The 19,360-nt window shown below is 42.6% G+C and overlaps 1 protein-coding gene across 1 annotated transcript in view; it reads left to right on the top strand.

Moving 5' to 3' along the window:
* The first annotated feature begins 10,569 nt into the window (after positions 1-10,569).
* LOC311233256 (putative E3 ubiquitin-protein ligase HERC3) overlaps positions 10,570-19,360 on the top strand; it is a 55,330-nt gene continuing 46,539 nt past the window's right edge. The window contains exons 1-3 of the mRNA XM_084320193.1: positions 10,570-10,833; positions 10,924-11,038; positions 11,137-11,210. Coding sequence (XP_084176319.1) covers positions 10,578-10,833; positions 10,924-11,038; positions 11,137-11,210 — 445 coding nt within the window. The 5' untranslated portion in view covers positions 10,570-10,577. The remainder of the gene's footprint in view (positions 10,834-10,923; positions 11,039-11,136; positions 11,211-19,360) is intronic.

Genomic DNA, 19,360 nt, shown 5'->3' with positions numbered 1-19,360 from the left:
CACACCACCCCAAACCAACCGGACTATCCAAGGTTCGATTAAAGCTTATTATAGGACACTGGACATGGGTATGGATGGCTCCAGGTGCTGCTGCGTTAAAGTGCACATCTTCAATATCTGTACTATTTAAAAGCACAGTGCAGGACACACTCAAAGGTTATCGCACCTCAGAGATGGCAGTGGACACGTATGACAGGACAAAGGCCATATGTAATGGCCTTTGGATTGAGGAACATACTACCAGCCAAAGGACGAAGCAGAAAAGGATGGACGAGTATAGTTGAGTCATCTTGTGGCACAAGCTCAGACCTCAGCTCAGGAGATCAGCTGAGACAGAGACTGTTCTATCCAGTCGTCGACAGAATGCTGCAAGAGCTTGAGAGCAGGTTCTCATGAGTTGGATAACAACTTATGAGAGGCATACAGGCATACATGTTATCCAGCCTCAGACCAGTTTCTCTCAGTGGAATTGCTGCAACCCCTCGCCACACATTACAATATCCAACTATGGCCAGAGGAGATCACAGTTGCAAAGTGTTTCCTGGTCAGGACAGGCAGAGATGCAGTCCCTACTATCCAAAGTGTCTTTTCCCTCCTGGATGATAATAATAATAATAATAATAATAATAATAATAATAATAATAATAATAATAATAATAATAATAATAATAATAATAATAATAATAATAATAATAATAATGCATTTGATTTATAAGGCGCCTTTCAGGACACTAAAAAAAAAAGTCCACAAATCGGTGAATGAAAAAATTATAGGATCAAATGAAAACTACTTACTAAAAATGTTTAAAAGTACTAAAAACCAACAAAAAATACCAAACACTAACAAACATTCAGCACAGACAATGGGGATGCTGACATCTAAAAAAAAAATAAAAAAATTAAACAATTTTTTTTTTTTAGATCCGGGGCTAGAAGAAAAACATCCGGGGCTAGAGCCCCGGAAGCCCAGGGCTAAAGCCCCGGAAGCCCAGGGCTAACGACGCCACTGGGACCCAGTACTTTGTTGGCAGTGTGAAAATGTGCAGACAAACGTTTAATATCTTTGGAACCGTTTGTGGTAATTCTATCTGAATCAGGAGATTATCTTCTCTGTCAAAATTGAAAGTGTATTGATTGATTGAACTTTATTAACTTATTAACCCATTCTGCAATCTGTTAATAAAATTTGCATTCAATCAATCAATGAGTGTGTAGTTCTGTTCAGTTCAATAACATCATTATTATTATGTTATTCAGTTATCAGGCATGTGTTTAGGTTGTCTATTATAATGGTTTGATTGGGTGTTGTGTTTGTAAATAGCGGTTTAAAAAAAATTTATGGCATTTTACAATACAGAACTTTGAAGGTGTTTTCCCAAAAAACATTTTTATACGTTTTTCTTACATGCAAGGTATGCATGTACCATTTCCCTAGCACCTACACACACCATACTTTCCACATTTCTTCCTATACAGTATACCCTGCATCTTTGTTCAGAGGGGTTTGTTGATATATCATTCATAGCCTGATTTATAGTACATTTATAACAAAAAAACCTGGCGAATTCTTTTTTTTTATGACTGTAGACAGCATTTCCTGATTTATGGGATGATAAAAAGACATAGCCACAATCCCGTCTGAACAAAGGCTCAACAGGTGTGTGTGTGTGTGTTTTAAAATTTTAAAAAGAATCACTCACCCCATCCTATTTGTAGAGGAATGACAGCCTTCTCTCTTTCATGTTGGCAAAACGGTCAATAACTCAAAAGGCATTCCCAGCTAAATAGTTTCCATCACTTAGCCGAACCAGTTAGCCATTCTGTTCTTTTGTAATTGTCGACATTAAAAGAACGTTGTCCCTTACTCCCTCTCACCTGAACAATACACAGTTGTGGTGTCGGCCTTCCATTTTCTTTGATTTGTAATATCTCGAAGACACTCTGATGTCACGAGACCGCCGCCATCTTGGTATAGGGGGGCCATACGGATTTCTAGTATCAAATGCATGTGTTGAGGTCCGTTTTTATTACATGTTTTATCACATTCTTGTTCATTTCATAACATTTTCATACGATTTGTTTTGAAAATATTGAGGCCAACATGGCATTTCACTATTTCAAAAGCCTTTCTGGTGATTCTAAGGCGAGATATGATTCAAAGAAGCTCCCCCTGATTGACTTGACATAATGTCCATACAAAACACATACTGTACAGACATGGCCATCTCTCGAATACCCAAATTGAAGCTGCTATGTTACGTTTTGTACTAATAACAAAACAAACACAGAAATCCAAATCGCAAGTTTTATACCATCACGGAGGAAAAAGTGGCTGGCGGCTAACGTTCGGCTAACTAGCTCTGGTGTTGTGGTCGTGGTAGCTACATGCTAACTTGCTAAGCTAACGTTAATCACATCATATCGAACCGATAGGAGTTTATCTTATCTAATCTTACGTGGTGGTACCACGTGTGCCACTACCCGATCAAACATCCATGTAAGATTAGATAAGATAAGCTCCTATCGGTTCGATGTGATGTGATTAATGTTAGCTTAACATGTAGCTACCACGACCACAACAGCAGAGCGAGTTAGCCACAGCCACTTTTTCCTCCGTGATGGTATAAAACCTGCGATTTGGATTTCTGTTTTTGTCATTAGTACAACGCGTAACACAGCAGCTCTTTGGCATTGTGAAGGACTGAAGAAAATTCCGCTTGATTGTCTTTAATTTGCCGCTTTAACCATCCGTTTCTGCACTAAATGAACCGTACACAATGTACCAGGCTGGGCAGTTTCCCCCCACGCTGCAGTTGCATAGCAACAACAGGCAGGAAGTTGACTTCGAGAATCAGAGTCTAGCCTCTTAACAGGCGCCCCAAAAAGTGGCCATTTCAGTTTTCGTTTTTGAGGACTGCATATACTTTCTTTGCAAACCAAAATACTATACTTTATACTTATAGCACATGCATATTGCATAAGCCTGGTCTCTTTTGAAAGATAACATTCTGAAGGTTCAGATACAATAAAGAACACTTTTAGTGCTAATGAAATAGAGTAACATAGATGATCTGAACTTGAGTTGAACTTGAACTTGTGTACTCACGTTTTTTGGTAGTAGTTGCAATATCCAAAAGTATATTTCCCCAGAAATTGGTATGACTGAAAAAACACCCTGGGTCCATAACCTGTAGTCATAGTCTTATGTAGTAGGCCTACATGTCCAAATTTCATAAAAGTCCGTTCAGAAATGAGTGATTAGGAGCGATTTTGGTAAACTGTGTACAAAAGAAAAGCTCAGGGCGGAATCCACAAAGAATGGATTGCACAAAGCTAATTGCATCCGCGGATCCTGCTCTGTGTTTGCGAGCTATCCACGAAAGCACATTGCACGATGAGATACCAGCGCAGCCCAATATGTGTGGCTCGCGAGCAGTCTGCTCTCCTGACAGCGCTTTTGGCAGAAATGTGTGTGTCAAAATGTAGCGAGCTGTCAAGTTTAGCGCGCTGTCAGAAAAGAAAGTTCTGAAGATTGGCTGCCAGTGCCAAGACGAATGTGGAGAGATCTAATTTTGTATTTAAATTTGTATTTAACCTTTATCTATTCGGTGAAGACCAGTTATTCTAATAAGAAAAATTACATTATCTATCTGTCCCACTTTGTCCCACCAAAATCTTACTGTTGTCCTGCTTTTGGACTTCTTGCATCTGGGCCCTATTCCCCGTACCTGGTTCAACTAAGTCGATCAAAAGTCCCATTATCCAGATTCAATTAACCCGATGTTTGAATCCAGGCTTTCCCTGTTCCTCGAACGCTGATATCAGTCTCGTTCATTCGAACCAGACTTGATACTCAGGATAATTGCGTGCAGCCGCCTCACCTGAAAAGGCAGCAGGTGTCGATCGCAGAAATCCTGATTTTCTAACGGCATTGATTGATTTAAAACTTTATTAACAGATTGCAGAATGGGTACAATACAGTACCGCTCAATAGCCTCGCCAACAAGTTAAATGCATAATCTATAGGCTAATGTTAAGTCCCTCATTACCCCAATCAATCAGATTATATTTCTTTAAATGTGCCTGCTGGCAGTAGGCTTAATGGAATGAATAATCGAATGAGATCTATTGCTAGCGAAAATAATTAGTTCAACTCTTTCAGAATAAGTATACACAAAAAAGCCCAAAGAGTATCTAATTGATACGAATTAATAGATACTTATGAAGATATCTGTACTGTATGCGCTCGGCTTATTAGGTATCATGTACTTTATATATCAAATTACTTGTTTCATTAGAAGAGGCCTATAGTAGTACGTACAGTACACATCTTAGCATGACATCTTAAGGCCGCCACAGAGTCGGGCGTACTGTGAGCGGACCGGACTCTGCACGGCATGTCCACAATCGTTTGAGGTTTCAGTCTGTACTATACTGTAGAACTACTGACTACTATAGGGCAGCGCAGTATCTGTGATCTCCTAATAAAACAAGTCATTAGAATAATATAAGCCTATACTGTTCATTCATTACGCACGTCGTAGACTATACAGTATGTGTGTGTGTGTGTGTGTGTGCGCCCGCTGCGGCAGGTGGCCAGGAGCGCGCAACAAGACGGTATAAATATGGAATATTAATAGTCTATTCCACTATAGGTATAGTGTGCTGTATGATAACAATACATTTGAATCTAATCAAATTTGTATCCGTCGCAAAGCGCTTCCTCGCTACCTGTTGAATATGGGGCGCGTCTATATTAAAGGCAGCCCAAGAGTGCTTCCGCGTTTCTCTGATTGGCCACGGCAGAGCGGAAATAGGCTGCTGCTCCAGCGAAAGAAAGACAGGCATTCTATTGCCATGCTCTGCGACAAACTCTAACCTTAACCAACTCCGAAAGAATGCCTAAACTTAACCCTAACCTAAACCAACTCCGAAAGAATGCCTAAACTTAACCCTAACCGTGGGCGGCTACGTGGCGTAGTGGGCAAGGCGCTCGCCACGAAATCTGGAGACGCTGGGCTTGCCTGTTTGAGCCCAGCGCTCCACATTTGCTTTCAGTTTAGCTGGTCGTCCGTACTAATACACATTGGCCGTATTAGGGGGTGGGAAACTGATGGGTGGGGATCGGGCGTTGTGGACAGCGACTCCTACAGGTCGGTTGGTGCGCCTGCGCAGTAGAATCAGGAAGTGTCGGGGGCAGCGTGAGCCTCCCACGCGTTACTCCTCGCCACTGAGAGATCGAGCTGCGCAGGTGAAAAGATGCGACTGCTGTTACCTCAAGTACCGGAGGGGACTTGTGCTATGTATGACTTAGTCCACATTGCAGCCGGCTTGTGGGAGGCAAGAAACAGCGTTCGTGACAGGGGAGGGTTGAATTGGATGATACGAAATTGGGATGGGAGAAAATATAGAAAATGGGAGAAAAAGTGGATAAAAAAAAAAAAATAACCCTAACCGTAACCAACTCCGAAAGAATGCCTAAACTTAACCGGCGAAAGAAAGACAGGCATTCTATTGCCATGCTCTAAGACAAACTCTAACCATAACCAACTCCGAAATAATGCCTAAACTTAACCCTAACCTTAACCAACTCCGAAAGAATGCCTAAACGTAACCGGCGAAAGAAAGACAGACGCTAGTTACGTTTATATAGAGAGATGATAAATTAATTAAACGTAAAAAAAAAAATTGAAGTGATTCAAACTTGTCACCAACCTGACCGCAGGCTCCACAGCAAGCTGAGGAACGAGTTGAGCTAACCGTCGATGTTAAAACAGGGGGGATTACGAATGCATAATGCCGCAGCAACCTATATGCGCCTCTGCCGCTCCGCTCTGGCGCTGCCGCTCTGCCGCGGGCCGTGCGCGGCGTTGTCACGTGGGGCGTTGCGGCCAATCAGAGAAACGCGGAAGCACTCTTGGGCTGCCTTTAAAGAAGAGGCATACGGGGCAATGCCGACTCTTGTTTTGCGCATGGCCCTCGCATTATAATGAGCTGGAGGGGCGTGTCTGTATGCAAATTAAGTAAGCGGGAACGCAGGGTCCAGTTTGTGAATGAGTGACGTATGATCATTCAGGGGTTCGCAGCTGTGATAATTTGGCAAGTTAAGACACCCTCTCCACGAGTTGGTGAATCCGGAGGTAAATGTCGTCGGCTTTCTCTTACAACCTTCCAAGGAGGTTGTCGTAAGAGAAATCTTAAGACAATGTTGGTGAATGAGGTCCAATGACTTTGGGGGCCCATGAAATGTTTATGTGAGCTATAACACCCAAATAAGATTTGAATGTTTGAATATAAACCTCATTTAGGTTTGAGAACTCAACATTTTATGGCTCCAACAAAATCAGTGGCGCATTCATTGTCTATGGAGCAGCCCTGGGTTCTTTTTTTAAATATAATTTTTTTGGCGTTTTTATCGCTTTATTTCTACTGGGCAGTCCAGTAGGGAGAGACAGAGGAGGAATGGGAGACAGAGTGGGGGGAAGACATTCGGCAAATAACGACGGGTTCGGGAGTCGAACCCGGGTCGGCCGTGTTGCGGCTGAGCGCGCTATGTGGTTCGCCACTGGGGCGCCCCACAGCCCTGGGTTTTTAACGTACATCCAGGTGACATCACAAAATTTGAGGTTTCTCTCTATGATTTCCAGCTTTAGGAGAGAGTGGCCACAGATATTGACTGAACTGTTCTTGGGCACAGGAATAACACAAGTAAATTCTCACAACAGGCGGCGTTTCCCTCTTTACATGGTGAAATCTCCTGTTCTTCTGAAATCTCCTTTCTGACTGGAACGGAGAGGCTGCCGAGAGGGCACCTGTCCAGACTGCGAGTGACGATCAAGGTCCTTCCCAAGCCTGATCCAGATGAACACTACCCAGAGGCAGAGAGACCTGCTTCAATGTCCTGCAGCTCCCCATTATCGTCACCATACCTGAAAAGGGTAATCTGAGGATGTTAGGAAGCATGGGAAGGGTCAAGCATGGGAAATGAAGCTTCTCTGCACTGGCTCTCAGCATAATGTATGGTTTTAAAGGTAATATCTTGAATAACTGTTTTAGGGTCTACAGTATGGGAGGAATAACATAGACTACCAATACAAATCAAGTCTAATTGTAATGTGTCCACCGGAGATAGATCAAATGTAATAACTAAATTGTTACAGTGTCATCAATAACAGCCTTGATTAATTTAGGAAAATGTTATTTCTTCAATGTGCCTCCTTTAAGATTGTATTCATTATACCAAACATGGTCTAGCATGAACCCTCATTGCATATATTTCTGTGCATTCTGTGTCTGGTCCCAAATACTTTGGAATAGCCTCTTATTTGAGTAAGCCACTGACATATTTTTTTTTTATTACAGACTTGCTTTTTGTTCATTTTTAATGGCTTAGGTCACTTGCTTGGTCACTGTTTTTTGTTCCATTGTGTGAATAACTCAATGGTATGGTCAGTTTTAATGGAGTTGTTCTTTTGACTTTTTTGTTTTATTGTGTAAATGTCTTCAAAGTGAGAGAGCGAATAGTTGTATTGTTCTTCTAGAAGCCCAAGCAAGGCTGCCAACACAAAGCATATAGCAGCTATACAACAGGTGTAGAGTGTGTAGGCTATTCATTATAGGAGCCATTATGATGGTGGCATATTATTTATTATTTGTAATATTATTATTGGACACCTGGTGGCGGGCTTTAGATTAGACAGCACTGAAGGGCGGCTACGTGGCGTAGTGGGCAAGGCGCTCGCCACGAATGCCGAGACGCTGGGCTCGCCTGTTCGAGCCCAGCGCTCCACATTGCTTTCAGTTTAGCTGGTTGTCCGTACTAATACACATTGGCCGTATTAGGGGGTGGGAAACTGATGGGTGGGGATCGGGCGTTGTGGACAGCGACTCCTACAGGTCGGTTGGTGCGCCTGCGCAGTAGAATCAGGAAGTGTCGGGGCAGCGTGAGCCTCCCACGCGTTACTCCTCGCCACTGAGAGATCGAGCTGCGCAGGTGAAAAGATGCGACTGCTGTTACCTCAAGTACCGGAGGGGACTTGTGCTATATGACTTAGTCCACATTGCAGCTGGCTTGTGGGAGGCAAGAAACAGCGTTCGTGACAGGGGAGGGTTGAATTGGATGATACGAAATTGGGATGGGAGAAAATATAGAAAATGGGAGAAAGAGTGGATAAAAAAAAAGATTAGACAGCACTGGTCATGTATTTAAATTTTAGGGGGTCACAGGTAGTGAGGAGCACACCGTTCTTACCAGCAGCTCAGGAGACCGAGATATCAATAAATACAGAACAACAGATAATCCCTACAGAACCCACACTGGCATTAATGGAATGTACAACTGAAACTTCAAGCAATAAATACACCGAAACCTGGAATCACGACTGGACATCCATCTGTGTGTGTTGCTGTGTCTACTGCGTAGGATCCCTCCCATACCCTACCTGTGAAGTAACGTGCAAGGTAAAACAGGACATTGGAACATGAAAATTTGCCGTTACACATTATATTATCATTATTATTACAGTATGTTGTTTGTGTGTATTTCTCAATGTTTTTGTACATTATAATGCCTATTTTGGATTAGAATGCCTTTTATTTTTGTTTAGTCGTTTACATTTTTGTTGTTGTTCTCTGTCTTTTAACTGTGGTGAACCATTGTGTGTGAAATCTGTGGCTGCCTATACTAAGGTGATGTCTAATACAAATCAAACCGATACTGGAGGACAAAAGCCATCCTTTACATTAGGGGTGTAAAGGTACATGTATCCGTACCGAACCGAACAAGTTTCAGTGTGTACCGTACCGTACCGAACGGCTGTGTTAACGGTATGTTAACCACTAACGACCGCCCACCGGGGGCTGTTTTATTCACAATCTAATATAATTATTATTATTTTTTTTTTTTTTTTGTCGATTATTAATTTCAATATAGAATATTCGTTGACAGCCCTACAAGTACAATTAGTTACTGCACACTACATCACCTCTGAGTGGAACATGGAAAGCCAAACTTTCCCCCACTGTACCGAAAACCGTACCGAAACTTGACTTCAAAACCGAGGTGCGTACCGTGGTTTTTGTGTACCGCCTACCGTTACACCCCTACTCTACATGGATACCTGTGTTGGTAGACCTACAGCAGGAGAGGTAGTGGATGCCTACTTCGCCTATGGAATTAGAAGAATGCACTCAGAGTGCAGACCTCCACCAAGGCATAACAATCTCCCCACTTTGCTGTTACTTTCACATGCAACATTTTAGTGAGTAGATGACAGAAATAAAAGTGTTTGATATTGCCAGTCTCAACAGACCCAGGCTATACATAACATCCACAATGGTGGTGTTAGAAGAAAAGTCACAAAGTCACAAAATTCAACAAGTTTCTCCCTCGAGGGGTCATGAATATTCACAGAAGATGTGTGACTGTATGACTAACAGGTCAGGGGATATGCTCACTTGAAAATCCTGGGGTCATGAATGTGCACAGCAAATTATATGATATTCCGGCCATTACTTTTCGAGATATCTTGTTCTCAATTTGGCCTGATGGTGGCACTACAGGAAAGGCCATGGGGTCACTGATGTCCCAGGACTGCAACCACTCCCCTGGCGCTAGGCCATTGCCCTCAATGAGAACAAATTGGTTGCATCAGAGCACACAATTCAATTAAAACCATTAAGAACCACATCAAAATCACCACAACGGCAACAAGTGCAGGGCAGTCAAAAATAGCCCTAATACAGGACCCTTTGGGAATCTGTATTAATCTATACCGGTAGAAGATAATATCTATTTGTCAAAAGCGCAGTTATCCAAAAGCAAATCCAAAGTTGACGCTGACTAGATAGCTCATGCTCGATAGATAGATAGATAGATAGATAGATAGATAGATAGATAGATAGATAGATAGATAGATAGATAGATAGATAGATAGATGGATGACTGCATTTCTATAGTAGGCCTACTTTTCAATTTCTAATGTTACCACTCAAGTGCTTGGAATGACTGCATACATTTCCAGCCAGGGGGGCAATCAAACCCCTAACCCTGAATAGATAGATATAGATTATTTATTGATCCCCAAGGGTAAAATAGGTTGTCACACAACAGCCAATACACACAGTATAGTCTTAACATAACAATGAGACAGATAAAAGTCAAGCAAGCCATAAAAAAATGCACCTAATATATATGGACTTAGGACCCATAATACAGTTTGTAGTGTTTCACAAACTCTAAGACCAATACAGAAAGATAAATGGCACGATACATACTTTACAAACAGCCTATGATATATAGATCAAGTAAGGGCCGTCTTAGTTATTTGGTTTCTGGCTTTGAAAGTAGATAATGTCATCATCTTATCGAGCATAGTACAAGTGATCTACAGTAATAGTATACTCTGTTCTCTTCTCATGAAAACATCTCTTGCTTTGTCACGAGCAAATTATGTCCCAAGGATGAGGATCAAATTATCACGATAGCACTAACCTCAAACCAGAGCTAGAAACGAAACCTGCACACTATAGTTTCGTTTTCGTTTCTGGCTCTGTTTGGGGTAGAATGCTATTGCTTCATGACTCATCCTTGGCATTGGGGCATACTTTGCTCTAGACAAAGCAAGACAGCTATGTTTTCATGGGGAGAGAACACGCGTTATGGCTTTGGTTTGGTAAAGAAAAGTAAAGTAAAAAGTACAGAACCCGGGGTCGATTTTACACCAGTCAGAATTGCGCACCTGTCCGTCGGTAACAATGCGATCGCGTTTGTCAGGGACGATGGGAAAGTATCACTTGTTCGGATGCAAGCTCAAGACGGGAAAAGAAGAACTGGTAAACCAGACAATCCATACCTCTAATGGGTTAATTCAATTATTTGTATCATCATCAGAGTTTGACTTTGTTGTGATGTGCCCGTTTTAGAGATAATTGAGTGCAAGAACATTCAGGCTGTGTGCTGTGGAGATGCCAGTCTCTTGTTGCTGTCCACTGACGGCGACGTTTTCTCGGTCAACTTCAACGAATCCAGCGTGCCAAGGTAAGATGGTTATTGTTCATTCTAAATGAATTACGTTCAATTACCTAACTTTATTCCAACCGATTTATTCAATGTAATTTTTGCACATTTTCATGCAGATTGCTGGATAATCTGCACAAACGAGTAACTCAGGTTGTATGTGGAGACCAACATTCCATTGCTTTGACCCAAGGTATATAAATATGCCTAATCTGCAAATATCAAGTGTTTAAAGTGGCAGTTTGTTCACCCAAAATAAACATATTCCCCCGCCCTTCCTCCCGCGTACGGCCGGAGGCGTGAATACTTTCGGCAACCAACATGTCTTTCCGCGTTGCTCTGATTGGCCGAGCGCGCGCATGCGCATGAACCGCGACGCGCTCCTAAGAGGCAGGAATACTAAACTCCCCCTTAACGCAATTTATACAAATGGAAGTATTGATTGCGCCGTAACTAATCATTAAAAAAATATACCGTTAACTGGAATATCTTGTGCCTTTACACATATGTTGGATTATGTAATTGGTTTGTCATGACAAACCAATAAAAAATCACGATTTACCCGGTGGCTACAACAACACACAGTCCCTTCATGCATCATTGTTTACAATGAACGGTGGGGCTAATCTAAAGGACTGGACACGGACGCGTTAAACAGCAATCAATTAATTTAATATAACAGTCCGGTTCTGTGTTTGTTTGTGTCTGTAGATTGTTGGTGAACTCCAAGACCACGTGACTGAACTCAAACTAGAAAGAAACAGACTAAGAAATGACGTAAACTCCATGATCAAAACTGCTAAAAAAAATGTCATCAATGACAAAACTGAGGAAAACAAAAATAAACCACGTGAACTTTGGAAATTACTCGACAATCAACTAGGCTGCAGTAAAAAACTTAAAACCAGGTTCTCAAACATAAACATAAAGACGGACAACACGCTCATCACAGACAAGCTGGATGTAGCCAATTACTTAAACACTTTCTTCACAAACATAGCCACAACACTGGTAAACAAACTACCCTCCCACTCAGGGCAGTATGGGGTAGAACACATAGTAGCATACTACAAGAACCTAGGCGTCCACAAAGACGACTTCAAACTGGAAATGGTAACTACAGATGAGGTACTCAAAAAACTGAGCGCCCTCCAACCATGACAAGATCCCCTCCAAATTCCTCAGAGACTCAGCAGCCGCCATCACCCCAGTCATCACACACATAATAAACCTCTCCATAAAACAGGGACACGTCCCCAAGGACTTCAAAATTGCGAGAGTAACACCCCTGCACAAAAAGGGCAGCAAACTAGACCCAGGCAACTACCGCCCTGTTTCTTTTTTGTATTTTATTTTTTTATTATTTTTTAAACAAACATAATAAACAAACATGACAACACTCGATAAGATATACAAGCATTATTAACAGTGCACATCCAATAAAATCACCATATAGTTAAATGTCTTATACAGGATATACCCCCAATACCTGCTATCTAATACCCTACACACATATGCTCTAGCTCGTACCCCCCCCCCCCCCCCTCCCGGACCCCCCATTGGATAATCCATCCATTATCCCTCGCTACCAGACATTACCATTATATGCTAGCTTTTATTTTCTCCACCACTTCTAGCCACAATGTCATTTTGGATTTATTGAGACCCAAAATTCTTGCTGTAGATATTTCTTGATAAATCACATCGAGATATGTAATAATCCAGACCTTTCGGCAAATTTTTTCCGGTTGGAACCATTGTGATGCTATCAGCTTTTTAGCCACTGTGATACCCGATAAAACCAATCTCTTTAGCTGTGGGTGTACTGCACACTCAAAAACATCATTCAGCAGTAATACAGAGGGGTGTACAGGTATATCCAGAGTTAAGAGATTTGATAATTGCTGGGTCACTACCGCCCTGTTTCTATCCTTACATCCATCTCGAAAGTCATGGAAAAAATAGTATACGAACAGATCGAAAAGTACCCCGCGGAAAAAAATCTAATCTACGAATTCCAATCTGGCTTCAGAACATCCCACTCCACTGACACATGCCTTCTCTATTTGAACGACCACATCAAACAAGAGGTGGACACGGGCAAATACTGCGGCATGGTCATGCTGGACCTACAAAAGGCCTTCGACACTGTCAATCACACCATTCTGATTGACAAGCTAAAAGCAATAGGTTTTGATAGTTTATCAGTGAGCTGGATACAATCCTACCTGGAGGGGAGAGAACAGATGGTGGAGGTAAACGGTACCCTATCCCCCCCCCCTCACAGTGAGCTGTGGTGTTCCACAAGGAAGCATACTAGGACCGCTACTATTCCTAATTTATGCAAATGACATGTCGTCAGCTTGTGACTGCAACTTGTTCCTGTTTGCGGACGACTCAGCCCTGCTGGTCTCTGACAAGAACAAGTTACAGGTTGAAAAAGCCCTCAGTGGGGAGCTCCAGTAGCTCACCGCATATCTCAGCGCTATTTCTGCGTCGGGGAAAACCGTGCTGTGTCACGGATCTGGTGGATTCGATTCCCGGACCCGCCGTCATTTGCCAGAATGTCTTCCCCTGATCTATATCCCGTTTCACCCTGTATCTGTCGGTCATGCTTGACCAGAAAAGCGATAAACGCAAAAAAAAAAAGTAAAAAAAAAAAGAAAAAGCCCTCAGCTCGGAACTAGGCAAAATCTGCATATGGCTCGCCGACAACAAACTATCATTACACATGGGCAAAACAGAGTCCATACTCTTCGGTTCAAATAACAAACTCGGCAAGACCGACGGCTTCTCGGTTACAGTGGGTGACAATATTGTCACAAGGAAAGATGAAATTACCTACCTAGGTTCCATCCTAGAGGCTAATCATTCCTATGACAAAATGGCATCCAATGTAATAAAAAAAAGTCAACCAACGAACTTGATTCTTGTACCGGATCTCCTCTCTGGTAAACAAGAATACCCTGAAGACTCTGGCAGGAGCACTCATTCAAGGGTACTATGACTATGCTTGCACCTCATGGTACCAAAGCACCTCAAAGGCACTAAAAAACAAATTACAAACATCTCAAAACAAGCTAGTCAGACTACTGCTTGACCTGACTCCTAGAACCCACCTCACCCCGGCCCACTTTGACAACCTAGGATGGCTTAGAGTAGACGACAGAGTACAGCAACTTGCAATGGGCCTGGTCTACAAGATACACTACGCGACCAAGGTACCCATGTACATGTCAAAATACTTCCCAAAGGTCAGTGAATACCACGATCACAACACCAGAGGGAGCTCCACAAATCATGTTAAACCCAGATTCGGCTAAAACAAGGGAGTAAACACGTTTCGCAATTATGCCACATCAATGTGGAACGCCCTACCCAAAGCTGTAAAGGAATGTGAATCACTACCCACTTTCAAAAACACTCTCAAAGAACACCTACGGGAGACTGCAATTCGAAACTGGCCCCTACAAATGTCTTAACCCAGTTGTACAGTAAATTACCAAGTATGGCTTTGTCAGTATTCCAATGTACAGAGTACAGTGTCCCCCCCCCCTCCAATGTACAGCCCCCACCCACCAACCCCACCCCACCCACCCAACCTCCTCCAATGTACAGTTTCTACGTCAAATGTATATACACTCTTTTTCTGGATACTTTTTGTATCACAAACAGTACTGTATTTGCAAATCTGATATGTCATAAATGTATAGATGTAGCAGTACTGTCTATCTGTATGTCATGTATGTCATATATGTTATGATGAATTGAAAATGGGGGACCCTGATGTAAACAAGACGAAAGTCTTTCTCTGGTCTGCATCCCCTTAACAATTGTATGTATTGAGCTGTACTGTACTGTACCCATTCTGCAATCTGTTAATAAACTTTTCAATCAATCAATCAATCAATCAGTCCGTATCCAGTCCTTTAGATTAGCCCCACCGTTCATTGTAAACAATGATGCATGTGCATGGCCGCCTAGTTATAGTTGAAAGTGGGGGTGCAATTTTTTTTTTTTTTTTTTTTTTTTTTTTTTATTATTATTATTATTTTTTTTGACAGGCAAGGGGTGGTTTGGAGGGGGTCCGGCACGACCCCCGGCAGATATTTATTTCATTTAATGAACCTGTACGTGCAATTTCCTGCAATTTAGAGCCTTCAATCTTGACTAATAAAGCTGCTCTTTTCACTATAAAACTCAGTTTATATTGCAGTATGATAGCCAATTACTATAATAATAATAATATATTAATATATATATATACTGTATATATACTGTATATTGATTTTTCGATATTTTATTTTTATTAAATCAATCTCCTTTCAAATAGGCCAAGTTTTTAATAAGAAAGAGAGAAAAAATACCAACAAGGAACAATAACAGGGTCTGCTGTAAATATAGCCTATTTTGTGTCTTAATTTGTTATGTTATCCTACACTTTAAGCTGTCTGATATTTCCATTACCTGTAACTCTTGGGTCTCTTTCTCTCCTTCTCTGCCTCCTCCCTGAGTCTGCACAGTCACCATATCATTCTACATTAAGGAGAGCAATACACTTATGAATACACTGAACCGGTTTGAATACACAATCTTTATGCTACTCTGTAAAGAAAGGGAGAGAGGGGGGGATATATAATCCAAGTATTTGTGTCTTAATTTGTTATGTTATCCTACACTTTAAGCTGACTGTCTGATATTTCCATTACCTGTAACTCTTGGGTCTCTTTCTCTCCTTCCTGAGTCTGTACAGTCACCATATCATTCTACATTAAGGAGAGCAATACACTTATGAATACACTGAACATCATTATGAAACATTTCTATTGCACCCTTACTTACAATTCATTATGAATTGAAAATGGGGAACCCTGATGTAAACAAGACGAAAGTCTTTCTCTGGTCTGGATCCCCTTAACAATTGTGTGTATTGAGCCGTACTGTATTGTACCCATTCTGCAATCTGTTATTGATTGATACATTTTTTTATTAACATATTGCAGAATGGGTACAATATAGTACGGCTCAATACACACAATTGTTAAGGGGATGCAGACCAGAGAAAGACTTTTGTTTTGATTACATCAGGGTCCCCCATTTACAATTCATAATGAATTGTAAGTAAGGGTGCAATTAACACCGTGCAATCCATTATTTGTGGAGCCCGCCCTTTAAGTCTTTGAGCTATTAGGCTACCAGGGTTCTTACTTTGCGTTTTGGTGTACTGAAAAATGCTCCGATGTCTGTATTCTTTCTTTTTTCTGCCATGTTACCTGGTTGGCTGGACACACACACACACACATTTTCATTTCAGGTATTGTACCTTAAGATAATTGAACATCTTGATTTACCGTAAATCCTCAAATATAGGACGGGTCTTCTATTTACCTCAGCTGCAAAGAGCACCAGGCCTTTATTAGAGAGGCTTATATAAGAGGCAGGCCTTAATTTCTAAAAATGACACTCATGGACAAATTTTGGGGGGCCCTCGTCACTAAAGGCCCACGGGCCGCGGCCGTCGTTAATCCGGCCCTGCTCGTCTGCCATAGCGAACGTTAAAATTTGCAAACAAAGTCAACGTTATCCAGCTGACGACACCACATATCTAGATATATGACAACGTTAGCTAGCGGCTAGCACTAAAGCTAACACCAACCAGAGGGAAACTTTGTTATTATTATTATTATTATTATTATTATTATTATTGGTATGACCAGATGGCATTTCGGACCGTGAAACAATTTTATTGTATTGCGTGGTAGAAGTTATACCACTCAATAGTAAAGATGATGTCTAACATAATAGTTTGTTCGAACAACTGAACTTACTTAGTGGAAGATCCTGCTGTTGTGACAAAGTGTTCACGCTGCTTGCCTGCCTGCCTACCAGTTTACACCTGGAGGCTGCCTGCAGCGCTGTGAGACTGGAGTGCGCCGGCCGGGCTCCGCTATGTCTGCTGGGGGCTGGATCAAACCATATCGGGCAGGGGGTGTCGCAATCTTTGGAAACTTAAAAACTTGCTATTAAGTGTCATTGCGTATTATTAATTTGATTGAAATTACGTAGTTATGGTTAGATAATATTTATATATTGGGGGGGGATATATCATATGATCAAAAAGTGAGGGAGCAAAGAGACAAGTTTGCTCCCCCAAGTTCAATACTGGTAGAGCACCCGCTTCGCCTGCTCCATTACGTAGGCGTCTATGCATGTAGGTACTGTGTGTTGTTGTAGCCACCGGGTAAATCGCGATTTTTTATTGGTTTGTCATGACAAACCAATTACATAATCCAACATATGTGTAGAAGGGTGGATTATCCCTGCTTGTGGGAGTAGTAGTACACAGACACTGGGTAGTAGGATACTATAGTATTGGACCTATATGTACCCCCGTCTTTGGACCGGAACGTCGTTCTGGAGGGCTTGCAGTTGGAGTGGATGGGGCCCAGGATTTACTAACCTGGGGATTGGTACTCTGGTCTCCCTCGCCTTCCAAGGCGGTCAGCAGTAGCTCCCCACACACCCTCACTCCCTCAGTACCTCCGACAGCCCTCCCACACCCAGTGACTGTCAGTTCAATAGTATTATTGGGCTTCCCTTTAAGCAGTACCCTTCCTTGACCACCTGTATAGACCCTTCAAATGCTATTCTGTAAATGGGGTGTAAGGGTTAAATAATTATGCAGTCACAATATTTACCCAGAGGTTAGAATAGCAAATGGAACTCAAAGAAACAGACACACACAATGATCCCAATTAGGTCTACTTTAGTGAAGCCTGGGCAGGTTATACATTACAACGTTAATTCTTAATATATGGCACCGGGTGCTCTTGTTATCAATGTAGGGGAAGCTCTTCCCACCATAGGCACCGAGTGCTCAATACATTAAACCACCCCGCTTGTACTGGGGGAACCCAGGCATAGAATGTAGACACATTGGGCATTCAAGAATCAAATAAACAAATGACAAAATAAACCAATAAATGTGGGCCCACGTTACCAAAGAAAACCTAACCTAAGCCGGCTTAAATTGTTTGGGGTACCCCATAGACACTGGTTGTTAGCGTTCACTTCAATGGACGTTGCTGTTGATACACGTGGTACTGTTAGTACTTAGCCAAGATGGCGGACCCACTCTTGTCACCGCTCGTCCGGGTGACAAGATGGCGTCGGCGATCCTGCGAGCACAGCCAGCAGGCCGGGCGAACAGCAGGCAGTGGTTAGCTGGCGGAGCTTGCTGTATGGCGTCCTCTGCTGGTGGGAAGAGGCGTCCTCTGCACCGTCTGGGAAACGTCCACCGCTGCTGTTGCTGGCTTGCTTCTGTCGCGTGTGCTAATACTTTGGCTACATTAAACACAGCTAAGCTTTGGGTCTCGACGCACCCTCCTGCTATTCGGTTACACTGCTAACGCAACGTGGCTGGCTATACTACCGGTCTCTTCAGCGCCTCGCGCCCGGTAGTCTACTCAAGTCAGACGGAGCCGTTAGCAGCATACTACTATACCGCACACAGTAACTACTATAACCCGATAACGTTAGACGTTAGTCTCGTTAGCTCTAGACGTTAGTCCTTGGGTTCGGTTTCTCTTACTCACACACTATCGCTGATACTTCTAGGATAACCCGTCACTAGCAAATATTCCTCATCACCCGCCGCTCGCTCCGGCGGGGCTCTCCAACGTCACCTCTTCCACGGGCTCGTTTGAGTACCCGTCCACTGTAACTGCGACTGATCACCGTCAAGTCCAATGTCGAAGAGAGCTTCCTGCTCCCCTCGCCTCCAGGTAACTCCCTCTTCCTCGTTGCTTGCTTCTCTCCACTGCTCCACCTGCCACCACTGCCACTCCGCCCCCTGCTGGCAACCTCCACTGGTCCCACTCAAGGACCGCTCCAGAAAGGGAAAAAGGGCTCAATGTTATTGCTAGTAATCCATACAGCATCTGGAGAAGAGTAGCACCTCACCTCGTCGTTAGACTGGGCGAGCTATCCAAAGGAACACTGTTAGGCTATCCAAAGGAACACTGTAAATCACACGTTATACACACACAGGGAAAGTAACAGTTAGTTAGCACTACTGAATACTTTGTAGAATATTCAGGCTGCTACATATGTGTAAAGGCACAACATATTCCAGTTAACGGTATATATTTTTAATGATTCGTTACGGCGCAATCAATACTTCCATTTATATAAATTGCGTTAAGGGGGAGTTTAGTATTCCTGCCTCTGAGGAGCGCGTCGCGGCTCATGCGCATGCGCACGCTCGGCCAATCAGAGCAACGCGGAAGGACATGTTGGTTGCCGAAAGTATTCACGCCGCCCGGAGGCGTCTATGCTTTCTAC

Source organism: Notolepis coatsorum (genome assembly GCF_963971535.1).
Source record: "Notolepis coatsorum genome assembly, chromosome: 8".
In the NCBI taxonomy this organism is placed as follows: domain Eukaryota; kingdom Metazoa; phylum Chordata; class Actinopteri; order Aulopiformes; family Paralepididae; genus Notolepis; species Notolepis coatsorum.
The sequence above is the reverse complement of the archived record's forward strand: the minus strand, read 5'-3'. Positions and strand labels throughout refer to the sequence as shown.